General features: G+C 46.3%; 1 protein-coding gene across 2 annotated transcripts in view; it reads left to right on the top strand.

Moving 5' to 3' along the window:
* VSIG1 (V-set and immunoglobulin domain containing 1) overlaps window positions 1-23,488 on the top strand; it is a 37,451-nt gene extending 13,963 nt beyond the window's left edge. Inside the window, exons 1-6 of one of the 2 annotated variants that reach the window (XM_089323736.1) lie at window positions 2,258-2,356; window positions 10,262-10,460; window positions 16,943-17,098; window positions 17,484-17,603; window positions 20,990-21,131; window positions 22,091-22,518. In XM_089323736.1, coding sequence (XP_089179862.1) covers window positions 2,276-2,356; window positions 10,262-10,460; window positions 16,943-17,098; window positions 17,484-17,603; window positions 20,990-21,131; window positions 22,091-22,376 — 984 coding nt within the window. In that variant the 5' untranslated portion in view covers window positions 2,258-2,275 and the 3' untranslated portion in view covers window positions 22,377-22,518. Of the gene's footprint in view, window positions 1-2,257; window positions 2,357-10,261; window positions 10,461-16,942; window positions 17,099-17,483; window positions 17,604-20,989; window positions 21,132-22,090 lie in introns of those variants that run through there. The other variant, XM_008272858.5, reaches the window with a different exon arrangement.
* The last annotated feature ends 406 nt before the right edge of the window (window positions 23,489-23,894 follow it).

Here is a 23,894-nt window from a genome sequence, read left to right as displayed (position 1 = left end):
GGCTACCTTGGACAAATACCTGAATCACTCTGTGCCTTTCTTTAAAACGTGGTAGAACAGCAATACTCATGGGGACTCAACTGGCATAAAGCATGTGAAAACACATGGAAAAAAATATAAAGCCCTGTGAGTTTTATCCCATGTAACCACCATTGCGATTAGCAGCACCAGGTTCACCAATGGTGATTCTACGTGTTTCTGTCACCCAAATGCCCTGACCTAAGACCTTGCGTATTGGAATCAACTAAGAAATTGTCACTTTCTTTTGCATGTTGCTCTCCGATTATGGAAAGCAATAATCAAATGCTCTTTCTTCCTTTAAAATTCAACCTCCACACTATCCTTTTCAATGTGTTATTTATCTATATAGACTTGAGCACTCCTTTTGACAGTGGGGGCTGAATTTAGAGAGACCTTGCCAACATATTTTGAGTGAGATGTTTTGTGCTTGACACTCAAATCAAGATGTCTTCAACTGCCCGGAGGCCAAGCAAATCTAGTCTGAGTTCAAAATCACAACATTTTCCTTACGCCTCCTCTTGACACTGGGATTTAAAAGGTTACCTCTTGGTTGAACTGAGTAGATCATGAGGAGCTGAGAGGGAGCTAAGGGACTGAAAGAGCTTATGGGCAGGGAAGAAGGTATACGTGTTTGAACTGAAGGTGGCTTTAGCTCAGAACAGCTCATAGAAACACTTTTTAAAGAAAATTTATTAACAAAAAATGTATTCAGTAGCTTTTAAAAAGATATTTATTTGAAAGGCAAAGTTACAGGGTGGGGGAGGGAAGAGAGAGAGGAGGGGGATATATCGTGAGATCTTTCATCTGCTGGCTGACTCCTCAAATGGCTGCACTGGCCAGAGCTGAGCCAGGTCTCCCACGTGGGTGGCACGTGAGAGCACGTGGGTGGCAGGTGCTCAAGCACTTGTACTTTCTGCTGCTGCTTTCCCAGGCACATTAGCAGAGAGCTGGATCAGAAGCAGGGCAGCCAGGATTAGAACTGCTTCTCATATGGGATGCCGGCATCACAGATGGCAGCCACAACACAGGACCCTGAGTAGTTTATTTACTTGCCATTTACCACACTTTCCAAAGTGTCAGACACAGGAGGGGCAAGTGTAATTTAAGATAACTACTCTTTAGGGGGTGTTCCAATCAAAGGATATCCTCTGTATGGAACTGCTGGATCGAGAACATGTTCCCTGACCTTAAAACTTCAGGAGACCTGGGCTACGCCTATGAGTTAGCCATATAGCAGTCATGGCAGAGTAGGGCCAGCTCTTGGCTTGAGGGCAATCAAAAGCATCCCCAAGGGGCAAACCTTCTCTTCCTTCTGTTTCCCTGTGCTGCCTCAGCTCACCATAGCTAGATCTCCATTACAATCATCCTCAGGTCTCTACTGTTTGGAGAACTAGTGTCCCTGCCTGCTCTGCCAGACTCCGCAGGCATGTACTTCTCTCTGCTTTGTCAGACGAGTGGTTTTGAACCCCAGTGGAAATCTGATGGATGTGAGTTCTACTCTTGCTCTACCACTGACTTACTGGCTGGATGACCTTACAGAAGTCATCTGATCTTTCAGAGGTTCAGTTTTTCTATGTGCAGTGGAACTACTGGTCTACCTCAAAAGTGTAATGTGAAGATGAAATGAGATGTGTGTGAGGCACCAGGAAGCCTTCAACACAATAAGCTTTCAGTGAATGTGAGCTATGATTATCAGCAGCATCACTCTGGAAATGGTGGTTTTGTAAAATCCATAGGCCATTGGCACTAGGGAACCTAGCCCAACAAGATACACTTGGCAAGACTGAACAGCAAGGGGAGAGTGCTCTTCAGAGACATCAGAGGCAAGAATGTCTTCCAGTTCCACTCCCTACTGGGTCCCTGTAGCTCATGGGAGGGCCCAGACCCTTCTCTGCTCCTCATCCCTGAACAGACAGCTGGCTCAACCAAGAGGTTGAAGACATTGGGTGTTGAGATGGTACTCTTCAACATGAGATTTGAGCACTTCCATGCATTTGAAAGTCACTGGATCACATTGTATGTTAATCCAAGGATTGCTGCTGGAACACTTGGCGGAGGGGGAGGTGTTAAAAAGAGTCTGCTGTACTATTAGACAATTCTGTGACTTATGGGGGGTAAAATATGGCCAGACTGACCACGGGGCTATTCGATTCAACTCCTGGGTTGATGTGGCAGTATACCATGTAGCATTCGGCTCTCAGATCCACCCATTTCTGCTCAAACACAGCACAGCCCGTGCCTCAATACTGAGGGTATGGAGGAAAAGGCAGTCAGTCAGTGTCTAAAAATGGCGCATGCAAGAGACGCTCGGGGAAGATGTAGCTGGACTTCTCAGGTAAGAAAACCTATTGATGCACTACTGGACCTTTTCACTGCTTCCAGTCTCCAGGGCACGTGCAGCAGGTTTCGGAGTGGGGCGGGAGGGTCTCAGTTTGGTAATGATGTAGATCAGCACAACCCTGTGACAAGGCCTGGGCAGTCTTGGGTTTACCTTCTCACGTCCATGTCTGGAACTCTTTTCTGCCTCCTCTCCGAAAGACTCAGAGCCCTACAGCTGCCCTAATCAGGGCAGTGGATAGCTCTTGCCATATGCCCGGCCTCCCATCCTCCCTCAAATCCTGTGCTAAAAAAAGCCCTTGATCTTGAGGCCTGTGATACCATCTTGCTTATTAATATTTTCTCAATATCAATAAGCTCGTGGGTTCTTGCCATGTATTCAGAAAAGAATTCTGAATACTGGCTCAAATAGACCAGACCACATGGTAAGTTTTAAGGATTTTATTCAGTGTAAGAAATGAGTAGGAGAGTGAGGGCTTTATTTAGGGGAGAAAGAAAACTCTAGAGGCTAAGCAGGCCAGGAGCCAGCCATGTGCAGCAAGCATGCAGGCAGGAAGGCAGGGAGCAGGTGCCCGAAGGCCACGGGCCCTGAAGGCACGGGCAGCAAGGACAACAAAGGGGCAACAAAATGGAGGGGCCCACCGTGCTCCAGGCCTTACCACTTCCAAAGGGGAGTGGCTACATAGCCTGATTGGCAGGTGTGTGTACAGGTGGGATCAGGTAGGGGCATGCAATCACACAGGGGCATGGTTGAGGGTGTGGTCTTCCAGCTCACAAATCTAGTCGAATTTATCCTATGTGCCTACCTATATCACCTGACATTTCTTAACACCCAGGGCAGGTGTGATCTCTTACTGACCATCCCCTCCCAGAGGGTTCCTTTGGTGAGTAATGATTGCAGGAGTATCCTACAAGTCTCCTGGAAAGAGGGCCAGGATATTCATCAACATAGTCTTCCTCTCAGAGAATCCCTTCCTCAGCAAATATGGAAGGATTCAGCCTCAGTCCCGCAGCAGGGAGTCTCGGCTGGGCACAGGCAGGCTAGTATGGACATTTGGAGTGGTATGGTGACTCTATGGCCACACAGATGGCCTCCTCTTCCCCTCAGCCTGTTACTGGTAAAACTACAGAGACCTCACTACCCATGAACAGAATACCTATTTACCCTACTTTACAGGGGTCTCTCACATGATCCTTACTATTCCCCAATATTCTAGCAGGAGAAACCTTTGGCCATTCTCATGTCCTTACCAATACACACATAATTTGGACACCTTGTCTCCCAGGAGCTGGTGTTTTCATGTACTCTGGCTTTTCAGATTGCCCAACCTGGATGCTCTTTACAGGTAGCGTTGTATTAAATGCTTTCTGGAGTGTTCCATCTCCTTGGGGTCATTTGAGAATGGAAGAGGTGTTGGTTTTATTGTTTTGAGTGGGAGTCATGACAGGCATTTCTTAGGTGGTGCCTAGAGATGCTAAATGTTCTACAATATATAGGACAGACACACACAACAAAGGATCATCTACCCAAAATGTCAGTGTCACCCTCATTGAGCAACACTGCATGGGATCATTCCTCCTCTTTATCCAAGTTTATCTGTTCTGTGTCCCATTCCCTCATATCTTCTATAAGTTGATCTAATGTTAAAGTGTTAAGAATTGGTGATAGCTTGTTCTCTTCCAAAAAAGTGCGTTTAAGCAAGGATCTGTCATGCCTTTACCTAAAAGCAGTGATTCAAATGGGCAGATATTTCAAGCAAATGGCAAGCTGGCAAGAAAGTGGTTTGGAGGGGACAAAAGAAGTTTTCTGCTGGTATTGTATCCCTTCCGTGTGCAATCCCAGCCCCCCAAAGTGCAGTCCAGAGAAAATGCTTGGCTTGAGACCCTTATCACCCCCCATCACTACTGCACCCCCTGCCATGACTTGCCCCTTTATGAATGGTGCAAGAAAGCGAAGCTGGAAGGGAAAGGATGGGTGGTTCGCTGTGGACTTCCATGCCCTCTGCATCCCCAGATGCAGTAAAAGCATTTCTGGAAGCTCAAAGCATTTAGCAACACCAACTCAGACTCCAATAGAAAGCAGACAGCATTCTTCCTACGCTCCTTGTGTCTATGCCAAGCCCCTAGATGGAGAGCAATGTCATAAAGCTGAGGAGACAATCTTTAAGGACCAATCTGGCTCCCAGCTGCAAGGCCTCAAGTGACTAGTCTCTTGGCACAGTAGGAGGGGAAAGGCTGCTTTGTATAGAATCAGGGGCCTGCGAGGCAGCTGGCCAATGTGGACAGCACCACGTGGCAAGGCCCTCTTGGCCTGAGAAACACCAGGCCAATGGAGAATAGCAATTGGCAAGAGCAAGGGTCAGACTGGAACCGCCCCAAATGGGGAACATTTCATAAGAATTGCCTGCCTCGCTTCAGACAGGGCTACGAGTAACTTATCTTAATGTAGTCCATATGGATCAAGAGGTCTGGATTCCAGGCCTGACTGTAAATTATGTGACCTTGGGAAAATCCCTTCCTCTACTGGGAACTCAGTGCCCTTCTCTCTAGCAGAAGGGATCACAGGCGACAGCCCCCTGGGCCAGCTTTGGCCATTGGCTATATGAAGGTGCTAGATTCTAAAAGGTCTGTGGGAAAGTGAAATGAACAGATCATTCTGGTGCAAAGATGCTTCAAGTCCATGCACAGTTTTTCTTTTTTTCACAATTCACACTTTCCATGAACTTTTGGGAGACCCTTCGTATTTCAGTTAGCCATCAGGTATTTTGATTGTTCCCACAGTTTGAATGCCTTGTTGGCACTGGCTCTGTAGCTCACCACAGTCCCCACTGTCCCCTCTAATTTTACCACTAGCTGCCAGCCCCTCCCCTCCCCTTGGTTCCAACATGTAACTGGCTCCTGAAGCCTCCTTAGCCTTAGAAACCATGAACGAGGCAATCTGGAAGAGGATCTGATAACTAACATCCTGCTGTGACTGCACACCTCGGCGTCCGGCATCGCCAAGTGGGGGAGGCACAGAGTACCTTGGAAGAAGGGAGGGCAGTCTGCCATGGACACAGATACAAAGGGCAAGTGGGAAAACAATAAACAAGCACCACTTAGGAAAAGGAACATGTAGATGGATTTTTTTTAAAGATTTATTTATTTATTTGAAAGTCAGAGTTACACAGAGAGAGAAGGAGAGGCAGAAAGAGAGAGAGAGTGAGAGAGAGAGAGAGGTCTTCCATCCACTGGTTCACTCCCCAGTTGGCCGCAACAGCTGGATCTGTGCTGATCTGAAGCCAGGAGCCAGGAGCTTCCTCCGGTCTCCCACGCGGGTGCAAGGGCCCAAGGACTTGGGCCATCTTCTACTGCTTTCCTAGGCCATAGCAGAGAGCTGGATCGGAAGTGGAGCAGCTGGGACTTGAACCCGTGCCCATATGGGATGCCGGCATGCAGGCAGCAGCTTTACCCAGTACGCCACAGCGCCAGCCCCTGGATTTTCTTCAAGTAGGACTCACCCCACCCCATTCCTGCCGAGTATGTGGCTAGTTGAACATCCATGGCTCTCCTGGACCTCGATGGCTTTGATCTCTGTACCGGCAATATTCTTTCTTTGAAAAGTGTGCAAACTATACAGGATCACGGGCCAGGCTCTGGCCATTATTCAGCTGTGAGTTTTCAAAGAGTTATTCTTTTGTGGAAAATGGAACCAAGTTGTAGTCCTTCCTGTGTGATTAGATAAGCAAGACCAGGAAAAACCTTTCTTTCTTTTTTCCTTTGCAAGGATAGTGTGACAACGTGGACTTCCCCTAACAAAAAGCCCCTCCATCTATGTGTCTGGCCACTGTCTCACCCTGGGGACTTTGCTTCCCACCTAGCACCCTGAAGCCAAAGTCTTTCCCTTTTCCATCTCCCTTGTTAGTCCGCCTTACCTCCCCCGACCCCGTTCCTATCCTCATTCCTGAGAGCCGCCTTTATTCAGTCCCAGGTAAGTTACAGGTCCTGTGTCTCCGTGCTTATTTACTCATTTCACCTTGATTTCCTGCCCACGTACGGAACTTTTTTTTAAAGATTTATTTATTTTATTTGAAAGTCAGAGTTATACAGAGAGGAGAGGCAGAGAGAGAGAGAGAGAGAGGTCCTCCATTTGCTGGTTCACTCCTCAATTGGCCACAACCCCAGGAACTTTTTCCGGGTCTTCTATGTGGATGCAGGAGCCCAAGGGCCTGGGCCATCTTCTACTGCTTTCCCAGGCCATAACAGAGAGCGGGATAGGAAGTGGAGCAGCCGGTGTCGCTCCCCCTCTTCATGGAGGAACGACACTAAACCCTGCCTAGGCTTCATATCCGAGTCACGGCCCCATTATGTCGCTCCCCCTCTTCGCGGAGGAACGACACAGGACCCTGCGCTGTTCTTTTGTCTGCTCGGCCCTCCCCGGGTTTGCTGCTGGTTCTTCCCGGGTTGGCTACTGTCCCTTCCACCTCCGTGGAAGGGCGGTTCCCCCTGCCACCTTCCCCACTTCCGCAGGGGAGCGGCACACCGCCGGCCGGCTCTCTCGGGGGCTGCTCAGATGTTCCTTCAGATAGATGTTCCTCTTAGATGTTCCTGGTGCATGTTGTCTCTCTCCTCCTTTATAGGCCTCTTCCACCAATCCCAACTCTGCTACCCACACGCCGAGTACGCTGCTCTCCTCCAATCAGGAGCAAGATCAGCTCCTGCAGCTCAGTCAATCAAATTGGCGAGAGGCAGCTGCGTAGAAGTTGTTACTCCCTTCTCAGCGCCATATTGTGGGAAAGCAGATGCATAGAATAAGTCTTAATTCCAGTAACTTAGTCTAGTCCGAGTTGCTCCCAGTTGCTCCCCACAGCCGGGACTCGAACTGGCGTCCATATGGGTTGCTGCGCTTCAGGCCAGGGCGTTAACACGCTACACCACAGCACTGGCCCTTTTACAGGACTTTAATGGGGTTTTATTTCTCACATCCAAGTCCTGGCCTAAAGCCTCCTTTCTTGGCCCCCAATCTCTGCAGCACCAAGGGCTTTCCTCTTGGATCCTCTGGGACTATCTGTGGGCCTCGTGTTGTCTCTCACTGGAGGTTGATCAGGCACCAGGATAAAACTGGGCTGACTCATCCCCAGTCTTCTTGGGCAGATGATCAGTCTGTAAACGGCTTTCTTGGCCAGCGCCGCAGCTCACTTGGCTAATCCTCTGCCTGCGGCACTGGCACCCCAGGTTCTAGTCCCGGTTGGGGCACCGGATTCTGTCCCGGTTGCTCCTCTTCCAGGCCAGCTCTCTGCTGTGGCCCGGGAGTGCAGTGGAGGATGGCCCAAGTGCTTGGGCCCTGCACCCGCATGGGAGACTAGGAGGAAGCACCTGGCTCCTGGCTTCGGATCTGGCCATTGGGGGATGAACCAATGGAAAGGAAGACCTTTCTCTCTCTCTCTCTCTCTCTCTCTCTCTCAATGTCTAGCTCTGCCAGTCAAAAAAAAAGGGGGGCTTTCTTGATGCCCAGCGACCAACAGGACATCCAATTGTCAATTCAAAATTCAACAAGCTATGTGCTGGATAGTGAAAATAAGCAGGACAGCATGGATACGAAGTCAAATGAAGGTGATAAACCTTTGGTGAGGTGAACCTCCTCCTGTCCCACTTATAAAATGGTGTTCTGGTTTAAAAGCCAAAAGAAGACCATTTGGAGACAAAAATTTGTGTTTTAAATGGGTATGAATGGGTTATAAATGATTGCGTTTAGAACAGGAAAGAGAACTTAAGATTTATGTATTTTGAAAGAGTGACAGAGAGAAAGGGGGAGAGAGAGAGAGAGAGAGAGAGAGAGAGAGAGAGAGAGATAGATCTTCCATCTGCTGGCTCACTCCCCAGATGGCTGCAGCAGCCAGTGCTGGGTCAGACCAAAGTCAGGATCTAGGAGGTTCATCTGAGTCTCCTACGTGGGTAGCAGGGGCCCAAGCACTTGGGCCATCTTCTGCTGCTTTCCCAGGCACATTAGCAGGGAGCTGGATTAAAGTGGAGCACTGGGACTCAAACCTGTGCCAATATGGAATGCCAGCATCACAGGCGGCAGCTTTACCTGCTATGCCACAATGACATTCCCAAGAAAACATATTTATGTTAGAAAAACAAGAGATGAGAGAAACAAGTTCCTCTCCCAAACATGTTTTTTTAACAACTTTCTCTCAAAATCTACCTTTATACTTGAGTTTAAAAATGTATTGAATTTTTGCTTAGATGCAGATACATTTGAATTCAGTAGATAATATTTTTGGTTTCCTGAATGCCTTCCCTCTTTATTTGGCTTAGTGGAAGAGACAGCACTGGACAGGGAATTAGAATGAGGTTGCGGCCGCAACTGCTGCTTTTGTGTGTCGTCTCCTCCTCCTTTGTACCTGTCTGTGCTTTAGCTTTTTTGTTTGTTTATTTGTTGTAAAATCAGAGGAGTACATTAAATGATTTGTGAGATCTTTCTAGTAGATTTGATGAAAATATTAATGATTAATATTAGTGGACTAGGGCAATACCAACCTATTGACAAGTAACCATCACTCAAATTATGCACATTCACAGGAAACTAGCAGAGGGTGTGCCCAGTGTGTATTATGGAGAGACCGCGTGATTACCTAACACAATCATTCCCAAGCTTCAGCCATTCAGGGGCCATCTTCACGATTTTTGTCATATTCTGTATTATTAACACTGTGAATCATATAGTGTTGTTTCCTGTATTGACTTGCTTTCTTCAAATATTAAAAAAAAAATCTGCCTTAGTCTCACCCTAGGCAGCAATATCCAGGAAGCCCCAGCTCTGATGCGCTAGGTACGTCTTTTTCTAATACTCTTTAAAATATCTGCGTGTTCATTTCTGTATCACCTAAAATCAACTTCAGTAACTATACTTTGGGAATACATATCATACTTGAGGAAACATTGCTCAGATGTGGAAACTAAAGGTTGGAGAGATTAAATAACTACGCTTCTTATCACAAAGCAGGTTGCCTTGGAGGCAAAGCTAGAGGCCACCTCGGCTGACTATGTCACAGAGGCTGAGCTGTGGCTGAAACCCAGGCTCTCTGGCTCTTAGGCCAGGCCTGTTTTCACCAGATGGTACTCTCCTCGTGCTTGTCATTAATGAGGGTCACGTTCCTGAATGGAGACGGGACTGTACTCCAGGTCTTCTCAACCTAGTAAGTTATATGAATAACAAGCGAATCCTGGCAGCTGCCAATGAGTCCTTTAATCTCTCTGGGTTCGCTACCACTGACTAAGCAATTCTTTGCCCCTTTCCTAGCTCACAACATCACTAGGACACGATGATAGCAGGTGATTGATCAGGGCCTTTGTGCTCTGAAAGTTTACGCTTCTAGCCAGCAGAACAAACTCAAGGTTGCTTATCCAGAGGGGTATGGGAGCATAAGAGGAGTAGGAACATTTGACTTTTTAGGGCAACCAGATACGTCCCATTGGGAAAGGTAGGTTCAAATGTGAAAGTGTGGATACAGTGGTTTAAAAATGGACAGTTTCGGTTTCTCAGCAGACAGCTGTGTCTTACGTAGAGCTTCCTCCAGGCAGACTTATCAAGTGAGTTTCTTGGTTTCCCAGCCTGAGCTTAGAAGTTGAATTCTGTCAGCTCCAGCTGTCTTTTCCGCTGTAAGATAGGCTTATCAGTGCCTTGATGACATCATGGAGCTGCTCTGCTGTTAGCAGCTGGGAGAAAAATTAAGCACCCCACGGAGCTGAGAAGCCTTGGCCACGGGGTCGGGGGGGGGGGGCCCGGGGGAGACACCTATTTCTCTTGGGAGAAAGATACTGCTGCTTACGAAAGATAACAAACAGAAGGAGCTTCCAGGCAGCGTATCCTAGTCCCAGACACCCTCCAGTCCTCATTTCGGTTATTTTTCTGTCCTAGATTTACTATTCTGAAGGCGGACAAGCTGCAGCCATCGGGCGATTTAAAGACCGAATTATAGGGACCAACAACCCAAGTAATGCCTCTATCACCATCCTGAACATGCAGCCAGCAGACAGTGGAATTTACATCTGCGATGTTAACAACCCCCCAGACTTCGCCGGCAGAAATCAAGGCATTGTCAACGTCAGTGTGCTAGGTATGGACACTTGTTCCTGCCTTTTCTCTTCTTGGAGCAACTTAGGGCACTGAATGAGCCAGGGACCGGGTCATGATGTCAATAGCGTCTCAAGGGGTAACATCCTCCTTGCTCCTTCCACACCACCAGCCCACCCCCCCTAGAGCATTCATAAAACATGTAGGGACAGTTGTCAAAGCCACAAAGGGCCACCAAAAGTCAGCAGTGGAGGACCAGATCCCCGTCTCTGAGGGATGCAACGCAAGTAGATAGGACACTCCACAGACCCACTAAACCAGCAGCCGCAGCTCTTTCAGAGGGAACTTCCAGTTAGAGCCAGACCTATTTAGGGAGACACCTGCCAGCTTATCGCCTCTCCTAAGCATGCCCTCCCGGCTATTACATCATCCTTTAGAATGAAAGCAGCAGGTTCTCTCTAAAATGATAGTGATCTTTGGAAAAAGAAGTACAGTAAGTTGAGCATACACAAATATTCACGGTACCACACTGGGAAAATCATATTTGCTCTTAGGATGAATTTGGAATGGTTCACTTATTCAGTATTTATTGAGTGATAACGTTTTAGTGATGTAAGCTCATAGTTGCTGCCCCCAGGGAAGCTCTCAATTTTGACAATTTGTAAGGTTCCTTTCAACCTTTGAGAGGACAATGTGTGCTAATTTCCTCTCTGCAGGCCCTGAGGGTGGGAAGTTCTAAAGAGAGGAATGAAAGGACTCTCAACCTTTATCGAGTAATCAGTTGTGCTAAGTGTTTTCCCACATCTGGGTAAACTCAATGGAGCTGATCTCCTCCCTGATTCCTCTCAAGTTGTGAATGAGTGTACTTCAAAAAGTTCATAGGAAAATGGAATTAAAAGATAAGTTTATTTTGGCATAAACAATTTTAAATCATGCATAGTTTTTTTAAATATATATTACACGAACTATTTGAAGACTCCTGGTACATACATAACAGGAAAAGAGGACAAGAGGGGCCAGTGTTATGGCATAGCAAGCAGGTAAAGCTGCCGCCTGCAAGGCTGGCATCCCATATGGGCACCGGTTCGAATCCTGGCTGCTCCACTTCTGATCCATCTTCCTACTGATGCATCTGAGAAAGCAGTAGAGGATGGCCCAAGTGTTTGCCCCTGCACCTGCATAGGAGACCTGGAAGAAGCTACTGGCTCCTGGCTTCGGCCTGGCCCAGCCCTGCCTGTTATGGCCATTTGGGGAGAAAACCAGTGAGTGAAAGATGGAAGACTTTCTCTCTCTCTCTCTCTCCCCTCCTCCTCCTCCTCATCCTCCTCCTCTTCCTCTTCTCTTTCAAGTAAATAAATAAGTAAAAAGGAGGACTAGATAAAACCAGTGACTTACTAATTGAGTCTATTAGAAAATCAGCAATCTGAGGCAAGGTGCATACCCATAAGAACTGTCCAGAGCTGCCTTGTGCTGCCTAGGTGGTGCCAGCTGATATTCCTATGCACTTCTCCACTATCTGGCTCTGTATTCTCTTTTCCTTACCAAATGTTTGCTCAGACAGGAACAATGTGTTGCATTTGCCTATCTTAAACTAGGCTATTTGACCAGAAATCTATTGCAACTATGATGAGATTTTGATACTGCCTTTTTTAAATGATAGAGATTTTATAATCTTTCTAGAATACAACAATTTGGATAGAAAATTAGAAAGAGGGAGAGTTACCCAAGTGTTCATTTCTAAGAAGGGGCTAGCACAATCCATCATGTTTTTATTTTGCTGAGCCCTGTGCTAGGCATTGCGGTACAAGGACAGACAAGAGAAGTAGTACTTGCACACTTTCCTGAGAGGGTCACGCTCCAGTCTGGAAAACAAGTCATATACCCGGGAACTAAATGACGTGGTATAAATGCCAAAGCATCAAGCTGGGAGTGAGAAGGCCTAGGTTCCAGGCTTACTCTGTACTCAGTGTCCTCACGCAAGTAGGCCACTGTTCTCTGGCCATTGTGAGTTGGGTTTGTAGCTCCTGCCTTGTCTTCTTTATAGATTTGTTATGAGGATCAAATGAGATACCGGAGATTATAGGGTTTTTAAATGTTCAACAAATGTGAGAGATTAATCATCTAATGATTTTCTGTTACCTTCTGTCTCTGGGGTGTTCTGACCAGAAATAATCTAAAGAGGCTAAGCCTCTTCATCCCAGGGCACGGCAATAGCCCTGACATAAAGCTAGACAAGAAGGTCAATTTTCTGAAATTGAGAGCTCAGAGAATCCCAAAGCCATCGCCATAAAAAGTTGAGAGCCACTTCCATTTTAAGTTGTTCTTTCTCTTGAGGCTTGGCATCAAATAGCTCCCACCATGAGGGCATCCTGGTTCTTTTCTGTAAACCAGGATCCAGGCAAGGCAAGAAGCAGAAGAGTCTGTGAGTTTTCTTGTTTGGGAGCTCTCAAAAACCCCAGTTGTATTCCTTGCATGAAGAGCAAAGACATCCTACAAACAGGCTCTCTGGAAATTTTGAGACTACTAGTTTTCTCTAACAACTGCCGAGGCTGTTTGTAGGTTTGCAAATCGCATTCTCCAGGCTCACCCATTCTGCTTGCCCTGATTTTGGGCAGAAGCAAGGTGAGGCCACATGAGTAAGGGAGAGCAATTGTGGGGAGTGGGTTCGCGATTTCCTTAAAGATGTCTTCTGCTAACAACGTTGTCTTTCAGCGACACGTCATCACGTAGCGATGGACGTTAGCCCCGTGCATTCACTTGTCCGTTCATAAATGCATTTGGCAAACCCTGGACACAAGTGCCAGGCACTGTGCTAAAGCCACGGAGATGGAAAAGATGTAAAATGTAGGGTGCAAACCCTGTGAGCTTTTGGTTTGGTCAAGCAGACAGATATGTGACATGAGAGCTTTCTGTGGCGAGCTGCAGGGTGGGGGGTGGGGGGGTGCAGGGAAAAGGCCGAGAGAGCTGGAAAAGGCTTTTCGGGGAAAGTGACTTTGTGCTGAATCTTGAAGGGCGTGCCAGCGCGGTGTCGGGCGGACTAGAGGCTGGGGTAGCAAGCGCCATGCAGGTGAAGGAAACAGCCATGAGCAAAAGGACCAGGCGGTTTGCACGGCCATTCATTTGAGAGATTTCCATTAGGTATGACAACCCTGGGAAATGAATCTCTGAAAAATAGCCAGATAGAGTTTGAATAATTCTTTTGTGTGCATTTGGAATGAGTATCATCTACCTTCTGCAATTTGGCACATAAAAAGAAAGTGATTCATTTAGAGGGGGTTTGAGAACACACCAGAGCGTTTTCATTTATTTTCTGAGGTGAGCCTTTTCCTCCCAGCTCAATCCTGTTGAAAGCAATAAAGCTAAAGGGTAGATCAATGGCTCTGCCATTAAAACGCCCCGTTCTACCGAGGACTTTAACTAGATGAAGTGTCAGCTCGATCCCGATTCAGTAATTCTAGAAAATATATATGTGTAGGACTTGCCTCAAAGTGATTCACTGCGTGTTTTGATAATAAAAGGAGAAAAAGGTGCTTGCCAAAAAAAAAAAAAAAAAGGAAAAGATGCCTACTCGAGTTTTAATCTGGGCTCAAGGAAGAAGTGCAAGTCATCCTAGGGTTTTGTCCATAACTTAGTTCAAGCCCTGGTGTCTGACTTTGTGATGAAAAACTTCCATCGGATGTTCTGTTGCAGTTGTTCTAATCTGCTATGAAGGTTGTAAAATCACCATCTTTTTTTTTAAAGCAGTATCTAAATCTAGGGGTAATTGCAATAGACTTCTGCTTAGATCGCCTAGTTTAGGATAGGCAAATGCAACACATCGCTCCCATCTGAAAAAAATCATTGGTAAGGAAGAGAGAATAAAGAGGTAAGTAGAAGAAGACTTCTTTTAACTAAGACATATTTTTAAATTATTCAATTATTTGAAATGCAGACAGAAAAAGTGAGAAAGAAAGCTCTCTCCTTTCCAGTAGTTTACCCCCCAAATGCATAAAGTCAATCTTGCCCAGAACTTGATCTTGGTCTCCCACGTGGGTGGCAGGGGCCGAAGTACTTGAGTCATCACCTACTACCTCCCAGGATGTGTGTTGGCAGGAAGCTGGAGTCAGAAGAGGAGCCCAACTTGAATGCAGGCGCTTGCATAAGGGATGTGGGAATCCCAAGTGGCATCTTCACCATGCTGGTAAATGCCTGTCCCAAACAGGGGCACCTGCTTAAAGGGGTGGTGGTGAAGGATTGCAAGAGTTACAGCTATGTCTTCTCACTCATGTGTACCAACAGTTAGAATCTGAGATGGCTGTGTAGAGCGGATGTCAGTGAAAGATTAATTTCTCTTTTTTAAAAAGATTTATTTATTTGAAAGAGAGAGAGAGAGAGAGCGCTTCCATTAGCTGGTTCACTCCCCAAATGGCCGCAATGGCTGGGGCTGGGCCAGGCCAAAGCCAGGAGCCAGGAGCTTCATCTGGGTCTCCCACGCAAATGCAGGGGCCCAAGCACTTGGGCCATCTTCCGCTGCTTTCCCAGGTGCTTGATCAGGGAGCTGGATTGGAAGTGGAGCAGACGGGACTCAAACCAGCACCCATATGGGATGCCAGGGACACAGGTAGCAGCTTTACTTGCTACACCACAATGCCAGCCCTGGAAGATTAACTTTAGTGAAAGGAATTAGTTCTGCCCATGGCCAATAAGAATTCCATATGCAAAGCCCTATATAAATTATTTCATTTAATCTTTGGATCAGCCAGAGGTTAATCTCTTATTCACATTTTCCAGATGAGTCAACTGAGGTTTGGTAAGCTGTTTGAACACAGCAGGGGTAAAGTTGCAGAGCGAGGATTTTATGTGGATCCACAGCAGTGCTCTTAACTATTGCATCCCAAGTAAGAGCTGGAGGGCTGAGCGGTCAGAGCAGTTAAGGGTTAACTCATCTAGGTCAGAAAAACCTAGGCCACTGGGGAGTTTCATATCCAAAATAAGATAAGAAAGGGGAGTCTCAAAGTACAGAAGTTGAGATCATTGTCTGTTTATAAAACTAAGGGTCCAATAAGCTGTGCAAAGGAAGACACCTCTGAAAGAGCCTCCTCACCGCCCCTCCCGCCTCCCCATTCGCCCCTAGCCCGTGCTCCTCCTCCTGCGTTGTTTATCGCTGGGGCTGGCGGTTCGGACTCCTCCCCGTGGGCCCCACCCTCGGCTTCCCCCTCCATATGCAGGTGGTGGCCATCTGCTTGATTCTACTTTCTCAATACCTCTCGAATTTGTCTCCTCTCCTTCCTTGGCTCAGGCACGCCTGTCTTGGCGCTAATCCACGGAAAATGCTAAGATGCCCGTGATCACCACTTCCCCTGCTTTGGCTCTTTCCTCAGGCCCTCTGCTCTCAGTAGCCCTCCAGGATGTGGCCTCTACCATTCTCTAACGTCGTCTCTCAGCACTCCCCCATCCCACTTCAGAATGGTGTTAAATGCGCGTTTGGGCTCCTGGGGCCTGGTGCAGTGTCAGGCACACAGAAGGCACATCACTAAATGCGCGCAGAGGGAAAGATGAATGAAGGTCTCGGCGCTGTATAGCTACGCCCCTTCCCCAGCCCCACCCCCAACCCCCGCCCCGAGAAATGGGCTTCCCCTACTGTTGAGGGTCGCGGGCACATCTAAACCTTCCATCTGTTTTGCGCCACCTGCAGTTAAATAAAAGCTAAAACAAACAAACAAACAAACAAACAAAAACAACCTCCTAAAGGAAAAGAATAGTACAGCATCAATAAAAAACCAATTTTGCAAAAGAACAGGTGACCTCAAAGTATTTAAGGGTTCTATTTTCCTTTAAAACTATGCTTTTTAAAGTATAAACTATGCTCCTAGTCGTTTTCGTGTTGTGATAGCCACGCCATGACAGGCTTCTCACAGTGTTTGCTTACATTTGGCTGTTTTAAAGATTTATTTATTTATTTATTTGAAGGGGGGGCAGAGAGAGAGAGAGAATGTCTTCCATCTGCTGGTTCACTTCACAAGTTGCTGTAATATCCAGGGCTGAGCCAGGAGCCTGGAACTCCATCCAGATCTCCCACGTGGGTGGCAGGGGCCCAAACACTTGGGTTACCACCCACTGCCTCCACAGGTGCATTAGCAGGAATGTTGGATTGTAAGCAGAGCAGCCAGGACTGGAACCAGGACTGTGATATGGAATGCCAGTATCGCAAGCAGCAACTTAACCTGCTGCACCACAATGGCGGGCCCACATTTGGCTGTTTTAATAAAGGCATGTTTTTAGATACAATGCCAAAATTCGTGGTTGTAGACTTGGGGAGGAGGCAGACAGAGAAGACACTATTTGAATCTTAATAGCCTTGGCTAGAGGTCCCTGCACTTGAAGTGCTTTACTGCCACCTGGTGGTATAATCATAAAACTGTCCAATGGGTTTTTAGATTTCTTTAAAAATATATATTATGCAAAATGTAAATGAGGAAGTGTCTGCAATTGTCAGAGACTGGCATTCATCCTGCAAGAATTTCACTCTTTGTCATTGCTTTACAGTCAAACCTTCTAAGCCCTTTTGTAGCATCCAAGGAAGACCAGAAGCTGGCCATGCTATCTCTCTTTCATGTCTCTCTGCACTTGGAACACCATCCCCTGTGTACTACTGGTATAAACTTGAGGGAACAAACATCGTGCCAGTGAAAGAGAGCTTCAGTAAGTACAGCCTTTGGCGGCTCCCGAGAAGGCCTGGCATTGGGGTGTGGCTGACAGCATGAGTGTGTGGCTCCTTGCTTGTCCAGGGAGATCTGCCCTTAGGTGGCTGGGGGATGGGGTGGGATTTAAAAAGAACAACTTCCAGCATGATGAGTGTGGTATGGTCTACTCTAGAAGCAAGAGGTGGTGAATACGGAGGGGAATATAGGCATGGTCCCAGGTGGGTTGCCTTGGGAACAGTCCTGAGGGGCCAGATTGGACCCTGGATGCCTCAACAGAGGGGAGACCACTGTGGGGAAGTGGGCGGGTGCCACGTGTTCTGTCACACTGATGTGATCTAGCCCCTCACGAGAGATCTCAGAAGTCCGTTTCCTGATTTCGACAGACCCAGCCACTGGGATTTTGGATATCGGCAATCTGACAAATTTTGAACAAGGTTATTACCAGTGCACTGCCATCAACATGCTTGGCAACAGTTCCTGTGAAATTGATCTAACCTCTTCACGTGAGTTGACTATACAACTTCAACAGTTTCCTCCTTAAGTTATGGGGCCTGGGCCTGTCAGCCAAGTAAATGAATCGGGATCTCTGGCTAATCAGTCCTGCCTCTCCGAGGGTCTTGTGTGCATTATTTACAGGCTGATATGATGAACGACCATCCCGCTGTCTAGTGCTTAGACAATACTGAATGTATCCCACACACTGCCCTAGATCCTTTACAAAAAGCAATTTGTTTAAGCGTCACAAAACCTCTAGGAAGTTGGCCTTGCTATTTGATATGTAAAACAGCAAGCTTATTGATCATATTGGACTGAATTTCTCTCTGTGATGCTGGTGGTAGGTCCAGATGACACTGTAGCTATTTATGTGATGCGTACATGGCTTGCAAACTTGTCCAGTCCCTGACTGCTTTAAGAGGTGCCTCTTATAAGAATAGTAGTGATCACACACACCTCCAAAGCTAGTATTTGTGCAGCACAAAATGGATGCCAGACAGTCGGCTGCGTGCTGGGTGAGCATTGTCTCAATCTTTCCAAACACGCTATCTAGGGGATAGAATCCAGTCGGTAGCCTTTCGTTCCTCAGGAGGACACACAAGCTCAGGAAGGTCAAAGACTTGCCCAGGGTTGCCCAGGAAGTAGCTGGTAGAGCTGGGATGCCTCTGAACCTCAATCTTCCCATTCAAAGGTGCTTACTTACTCCCTAAGCATAAGCCTTAAGGCTTCTGGAATTGTTCTAGCCGGGCCATCCAGGAGAAACCCTTACAAAGGCTGTCTCACCTCACCTCTCGAGAATCATTTCATCAACATCTGGGATCTTGTCTCTGCGTTGTCTTCTAACTTACTTGGGATTTGGGTTTCAATATAAGCCCTTTCCAAGGGTAGCAGGTTCCCTGGGATGACATAGCTCTCCGGGTGAAGCTAGGCTTCCATCCTTTCGTGTACCCTGAAGCTTGTTCCTTCATTCTCCTCTCACTTGCAGCCATCTTCCTTTAGTCACTCCTGCTGTCTTTCTTCAGGTCTCCTCCAATCTCTTTTTGCCTTCCCAGATGCATACTCACACCGCACCTACAGACACCCATCAGACTGGGGCTTGGGCCCCACCCCCTTCCTAATCCTTCCAGTGCTACTCAGCATTTGCCTGCCTCCCTTTCTTTCTTCCTCAAGAATTTATTGGGGATCTACTATGTGCCAAGACCATCCTAGGTGATGCAGATACAGAAATTAAGGAAGATCTTTGTTCTACATTCAAGGAGTTCACAGTTCAACTAGAAGAATAAATAAACGAGGGAAACATGCTAAATGCTCTGGGAGAGGCCTGTGCAGGGTCTATAGGCCACCAATGAACTAACAATGATGCATAAAGAACTGGGGCCGGCCTCACCAACATGGCGCCTCTTGGACTGGATCTTGAAGGAACTGGCAAAGCCTGTTGGTCTAGAAAATATGGACGCCAAATGATGACAGGAGAGAGCAGACGCAGGAGGGCAACCAGGCCATGTGGGGGAAGAGGGAGTGAGGATTCCAGGAAGGATGTGTTTGAGGGGAAAACAGAAGAAATGGAGAATCTGATGTGTTCAAATCTATGGAAATGAATTGTTTTGTTGGAAATTTTGGGATGAGTGATGATGCATTAAAAAAAAGAGGGGCTGGAACTGTAGCATAGCGGGTAAAGTCGCTGCCTGCAGTGCCAGCATCCCATATGGGCGCCGGTTTGAGTCCTGGCTGCTTTACTTCGATCTAGCTCTCTGCTGTGGCCTGGGATAGCAGTAGATGATGGCCCAATTTCTTGGGCCCCTGCACACATATGGGAGACCCAGAAGAAGCTCCTGGCTCCAGGCTTTGGATCAGCGCAGCTCTGGCTGTTGCGGCCAATTGGGGAGTGAACCAGAGGGTGGAAGACCTCTCTCTCTCTGCCTCTCCTCTCTCTGTGTGTAATTCTGACTTTCAAATAAATCAATAAATCTTTAAAAAAATTTTTTTAAAAAGTATCTCAACAAATCCCCAAATGAGGATTTGGGATTAATGAGGATTATTAACCTCAGGGAAATTTTCAAAAAAATGTTGTACAAGGAAGAATCAGCTTTGAACACATTTTTACCTAGTCAGAATCCTGGAAACTCTAAGGACAAGTTAAGATATAACTAACTCTAGAGGAGAATATGATGGGGTATGAGGAGAGTGGTGTCACAGAGTTCATCTCCAACTTCCAGAGTAGGAAGTCGGGAGGAAGTGATGAAACGGAAGGACGCATCAGAACAAGCATCAACAGAAAGATGAGGGCCAGAAGATTCAAACTAAGGTTAGGAGTAGTTTTCCCCAGTGAACGAGACTCAGAGACAGGGAGGAATGGAGCAGAGGGCTGCTATTGTTCTTAGAAGCTCAGTAGCAGTATTTGACTTCTTAAATTCTTTATGAACAAGCCAGTGCTATGGCATAGCGGGTAAAAAGCTGCTGCCTGTAATGCCAGCATTCCATATGGGTGCTGGTTCGAGTCCTGGCTGCTCCACTTTCGATTCAGCTCTCTGCTATGGCCTGGAGGTGGGGGGAGTAGAAGGTGGTCCAAGTCCTTGGGCCCCTGCACCCTCTTGGGAGACCCGGAAGAAGCTCCTGGCTTCTGACTGATGCAGCTCCAGCCGTTGTGGCCAATTGGGGAGTGAACCAGCGGATGGAAGACCTCTCTCTCTCTCTCTATTTCTCTCTCTCTGCCTCTCTTTCTCTGTGTAACTCTGACTTACAAATGAATGAATAAATCATAAAAAAAATTCTTCATGAACAGTTAAAAGAAATGGCGACTCACCCAGCCTCTCCTCTCAAGACATCAGCTGTCTGTCCTTGTAGGAGGGGAGGCAGCCTGGGAGGGGGCTGGCTTCCTCCCCAGACATGGTCTCTCAGGGACACCACCTTGGAGGCGTTGCGCTCAGCTGGATGGCTTTTCTCACCAGCTGCTTGTCTACTACGGAAATGGGCATTTCCTTCCTGCTGAGGAGAAGGTGTGAGGCTCCTTGATGAGCATGGTCTTGAGAGGGACCTATTGCAGAGGCATATCTCTAGGGACTCACTGTCACTCCATGGTGTCACTCTCTGTTCAAGCGAATGTACACTGAAGACTTCCCTAAACCCCATTTTGGAAGCAACCCTGCCTCCCCAGGGCGGGCATATATATTTTTTTTCATCGTGAGTGTAAATGCCAGGGGTTAAGCTGCACGATCAAGTCAAGCTGTCTTCCACAATGAGCCCAGTTGGCAGAGTTCTAGGAGTTTGCAATCCAACTCACGTATGCAAGTCCCTTTCCTGCTATGTGCATGTCCCAAACCTCCCCCACTAGTCACAAACACACATGTGTCAGATGACAGGATATTCCGCTTGACTATCGGCTCGTGTCTTCCAGATCCGGAAGTTGGGATCATCATCGGTGCCTTAATAGGCACCCTTGTGGGTGCTGCCATCATCGCCTCTGTGGTATGCTTCGCCAGAAACAAATCAAAGGCCAAGGACAGGAAGAGGAATACTAAAGCCACCACAGAACTTGAGTAAGCCCTTATTTTGTTGTCTTCACCCAAGTGCAAATATTTCTCTGGCCTGTCTCTTTTACACAGCGCTCCTTGCAGCAAGAAATATCAGAAGCAGCTTTTTCTTCACTCTCATTGCTTTTACAAAAAGAATCACGAAGGCCACCATTTACTGAGTCCTTTGTGCCAAACTCTGTTCTACCCACTTGATGTATAACAGACTCATTGAACCACCACAACTGTTTTAGGTTCAGGAAAATGTGTTACTATATTAACGTACTTGTCTTTATGCCAACCATTATAATATTTTTAAAAATTTATACAAGGAAAACAAATTTCATATATACAGATTTAGAAGCCTAGTGATACTTCTCACCCTACCCTCCCTCCTGCCCATGCTCCTCCTTCCTTTTTTATTGTTTCTTTCAATTTTTGCAAAGTCGTTAATAATTTTAAATACTTTTTATGGAATAAGAGGGCCATGAAAGGACAAGTACCTAGAGCCCATGGGGATCAGAGTGAAGCCTCCCCACAGCCCATGCTATTAACCACTCTTCTATTTCTTCTCTAGTGGAGACCACGTTTGTTCATTTGCCACCCTTCCATCACCTTGCTCCCCCATGTATGTATTGGGTACTGAGCAGGTGCCAACTACTGTGCTAGATGGAGTGGGGGATACAGATGCATCAGAACTGTGCATTTGATCCTCAAAAAGCGCCTTAGATTTTTAGACTCTTTCATCCTGACATTAGTTTTCCACCTGTTAAACACTAGTCTGTATGTCTTGAACTTTCATTTCATTGTCAAGACCTAAGCTTTCTCAATCCCACTAGGGACACAAACAGTATGAAAGTGAGTCAGAAGATCATACATAACAGATGACTTGAGTAGCTTTGGGACGTTTGTCATTGGAGCTACAGAGTGAAATTTTAGACTTAGGATGTTGCTAACTTGGCTTTTCTGGGATTTCTTTCTTCCAGACCAATGACCCAAAAAACCCAACGTGCAGGGACTGAAGCCATGCCGACTGAAGACGTTGTTCAGCTAGAAGCAGCTCTGCCACCTTCCACTCATGAGACCGACCCTGCCACCATCATGGAACCAGACCATGAGCTGGCCTCGGGGCCAGAAGGTGTCCAAAGACAGGGGCCTGTTCTGCAGCCTGAGCTTGAGATCGAGCTAGAGCCAGAACCAGTGCTGGAGCCAGAGCCTGGGATTGCAGCCGAATCCCAGCGTGATGAGAAAAAGCGAGTGGTCAAGCCATAGGCTTGGGCCCCAAGTGCATCATTCATGATCACTGCGGAACCCATTACTGGTGTTTGGAATTCAGTTCCCCTAACCAATCCCCATGTCCTCTCTCAGTTCTGACCAACCCTCTTCTAACAAGGTGCTCATCCTTACCATGATTCCAAAACAAATGGGTCAAGATAGCAACTAAATAAATGCAAGGGTTCCTGTATGACTAGTATAGAGTACTTACAACTGTAACTAACATGCATGCATTACACATGACAAGGCAAGTGATTTCTAACTCAGTTGAAAGAATTTTGCATCAGCATCTGTGTTATATTTCATAAAATCTTTTTTCTCTATTTTTAGCTCGACTTGGTTACATTCCACATATGTACATGACAAGGTGGCATTAATGAAATTCAATATCACTTCTAGGTGAGTTGTCAGGCTTCCCCATTCATTTTTGCACTTAGCACTAAGAGAACTCAACAGCATTATCTCATTGATTGGAAAAAAAGTTCTCCAAAAACAACAGAGGAGAGTTAGTAAAGGGTACCTGGTAATTGTTACACAGCATTTAAAACAAGGTCGTATAATTGACACCTCATGTGTCATGTTAGGTTTTCCAAGGAATCACCCTCATTCATCTTCAATATCTAAGCATAACAAGTTTCAAAAGATCACCCAACTTTTAAAGGCCGGATAAGGTAGAGGTAAATGATTTTAAATCGCTTTCCCACAGTGAATACAAAGTGTTGATATCATAGGTGATGTAGAATTTGGCTTTGAATAAGCTATTATGTTATCAGTTGTGTCTGATCTTAGCTACTCTGAAGGAGCAGACTAAGAAAGTGTTTTAAATGAACATTTAAGATCTATTTTGGATTATCTCGACTATTTAAATGATCTGTGTCACTGTTGGTACCCTTCACATTAATGAAGACATACCATTTTTGTAGGAACACTAAATATTAACTAAAATGCATTGATATCACCTCTTTACCTGTTTAAAAGTCTTTTCATGATCATATTTCATCCTCATCCCACCTTGAAAAAATTTACAGGTAGACTTACTTTTTTCATTTGTGTAATCAATCTTTTAAGGCTCAATAAATAATACTCAATAAAATTTCATTTTAAATGACTCCTAGGGTAAATGTTTTCATAAAAATTTTATTGCCATATCATTTATGTATAGGAAATAGTACTCATTTCATGTGTTCAATTTGACAAATTTTGACACATGGACACACTTGTGAAACCACCATCCCCATCAAGATAGAGAACACTTCCATCAGGGAAAACATTCCCTCATGCCTCTTCGTGCAATTCCACCATCACCCTGGATCTAAGCAACCACTGATCTGTCTTTCATCACTAGAGATTAGTGTTGCCGAAATGGGATCATACAGTTTGTTCTTTTTTGTGTCTGCCTTCCTTCAAGGTGAATCCTTTCCAAAGGAAGTAATGAATCTCTCTTACCACATCCAGATTTTCATGTAGGATTTTAAACTGCAAATCCCCTTCTATATACATTATAGCCATATAATG

This window comes from Oryctolagus cuniculus, chromosome X (assembly GCF_051225735.1).
Source record: "Oryctolagus cuniculus isolate XC-2025 breed Fujian yellow rabbit chromosome X, ASM5122573v1, whole genome shotgun sequence".
NCBI classification, from domain to species: Eukaryota; Metazoa; Chordata; class Mammalia; order Lagomorpha; family Leporidae; genus Oryctolagus; species Oryctolagus cuniculus.
This window is presented reverse-complemented; position numbering and strand designations above follow the sequence as displayed.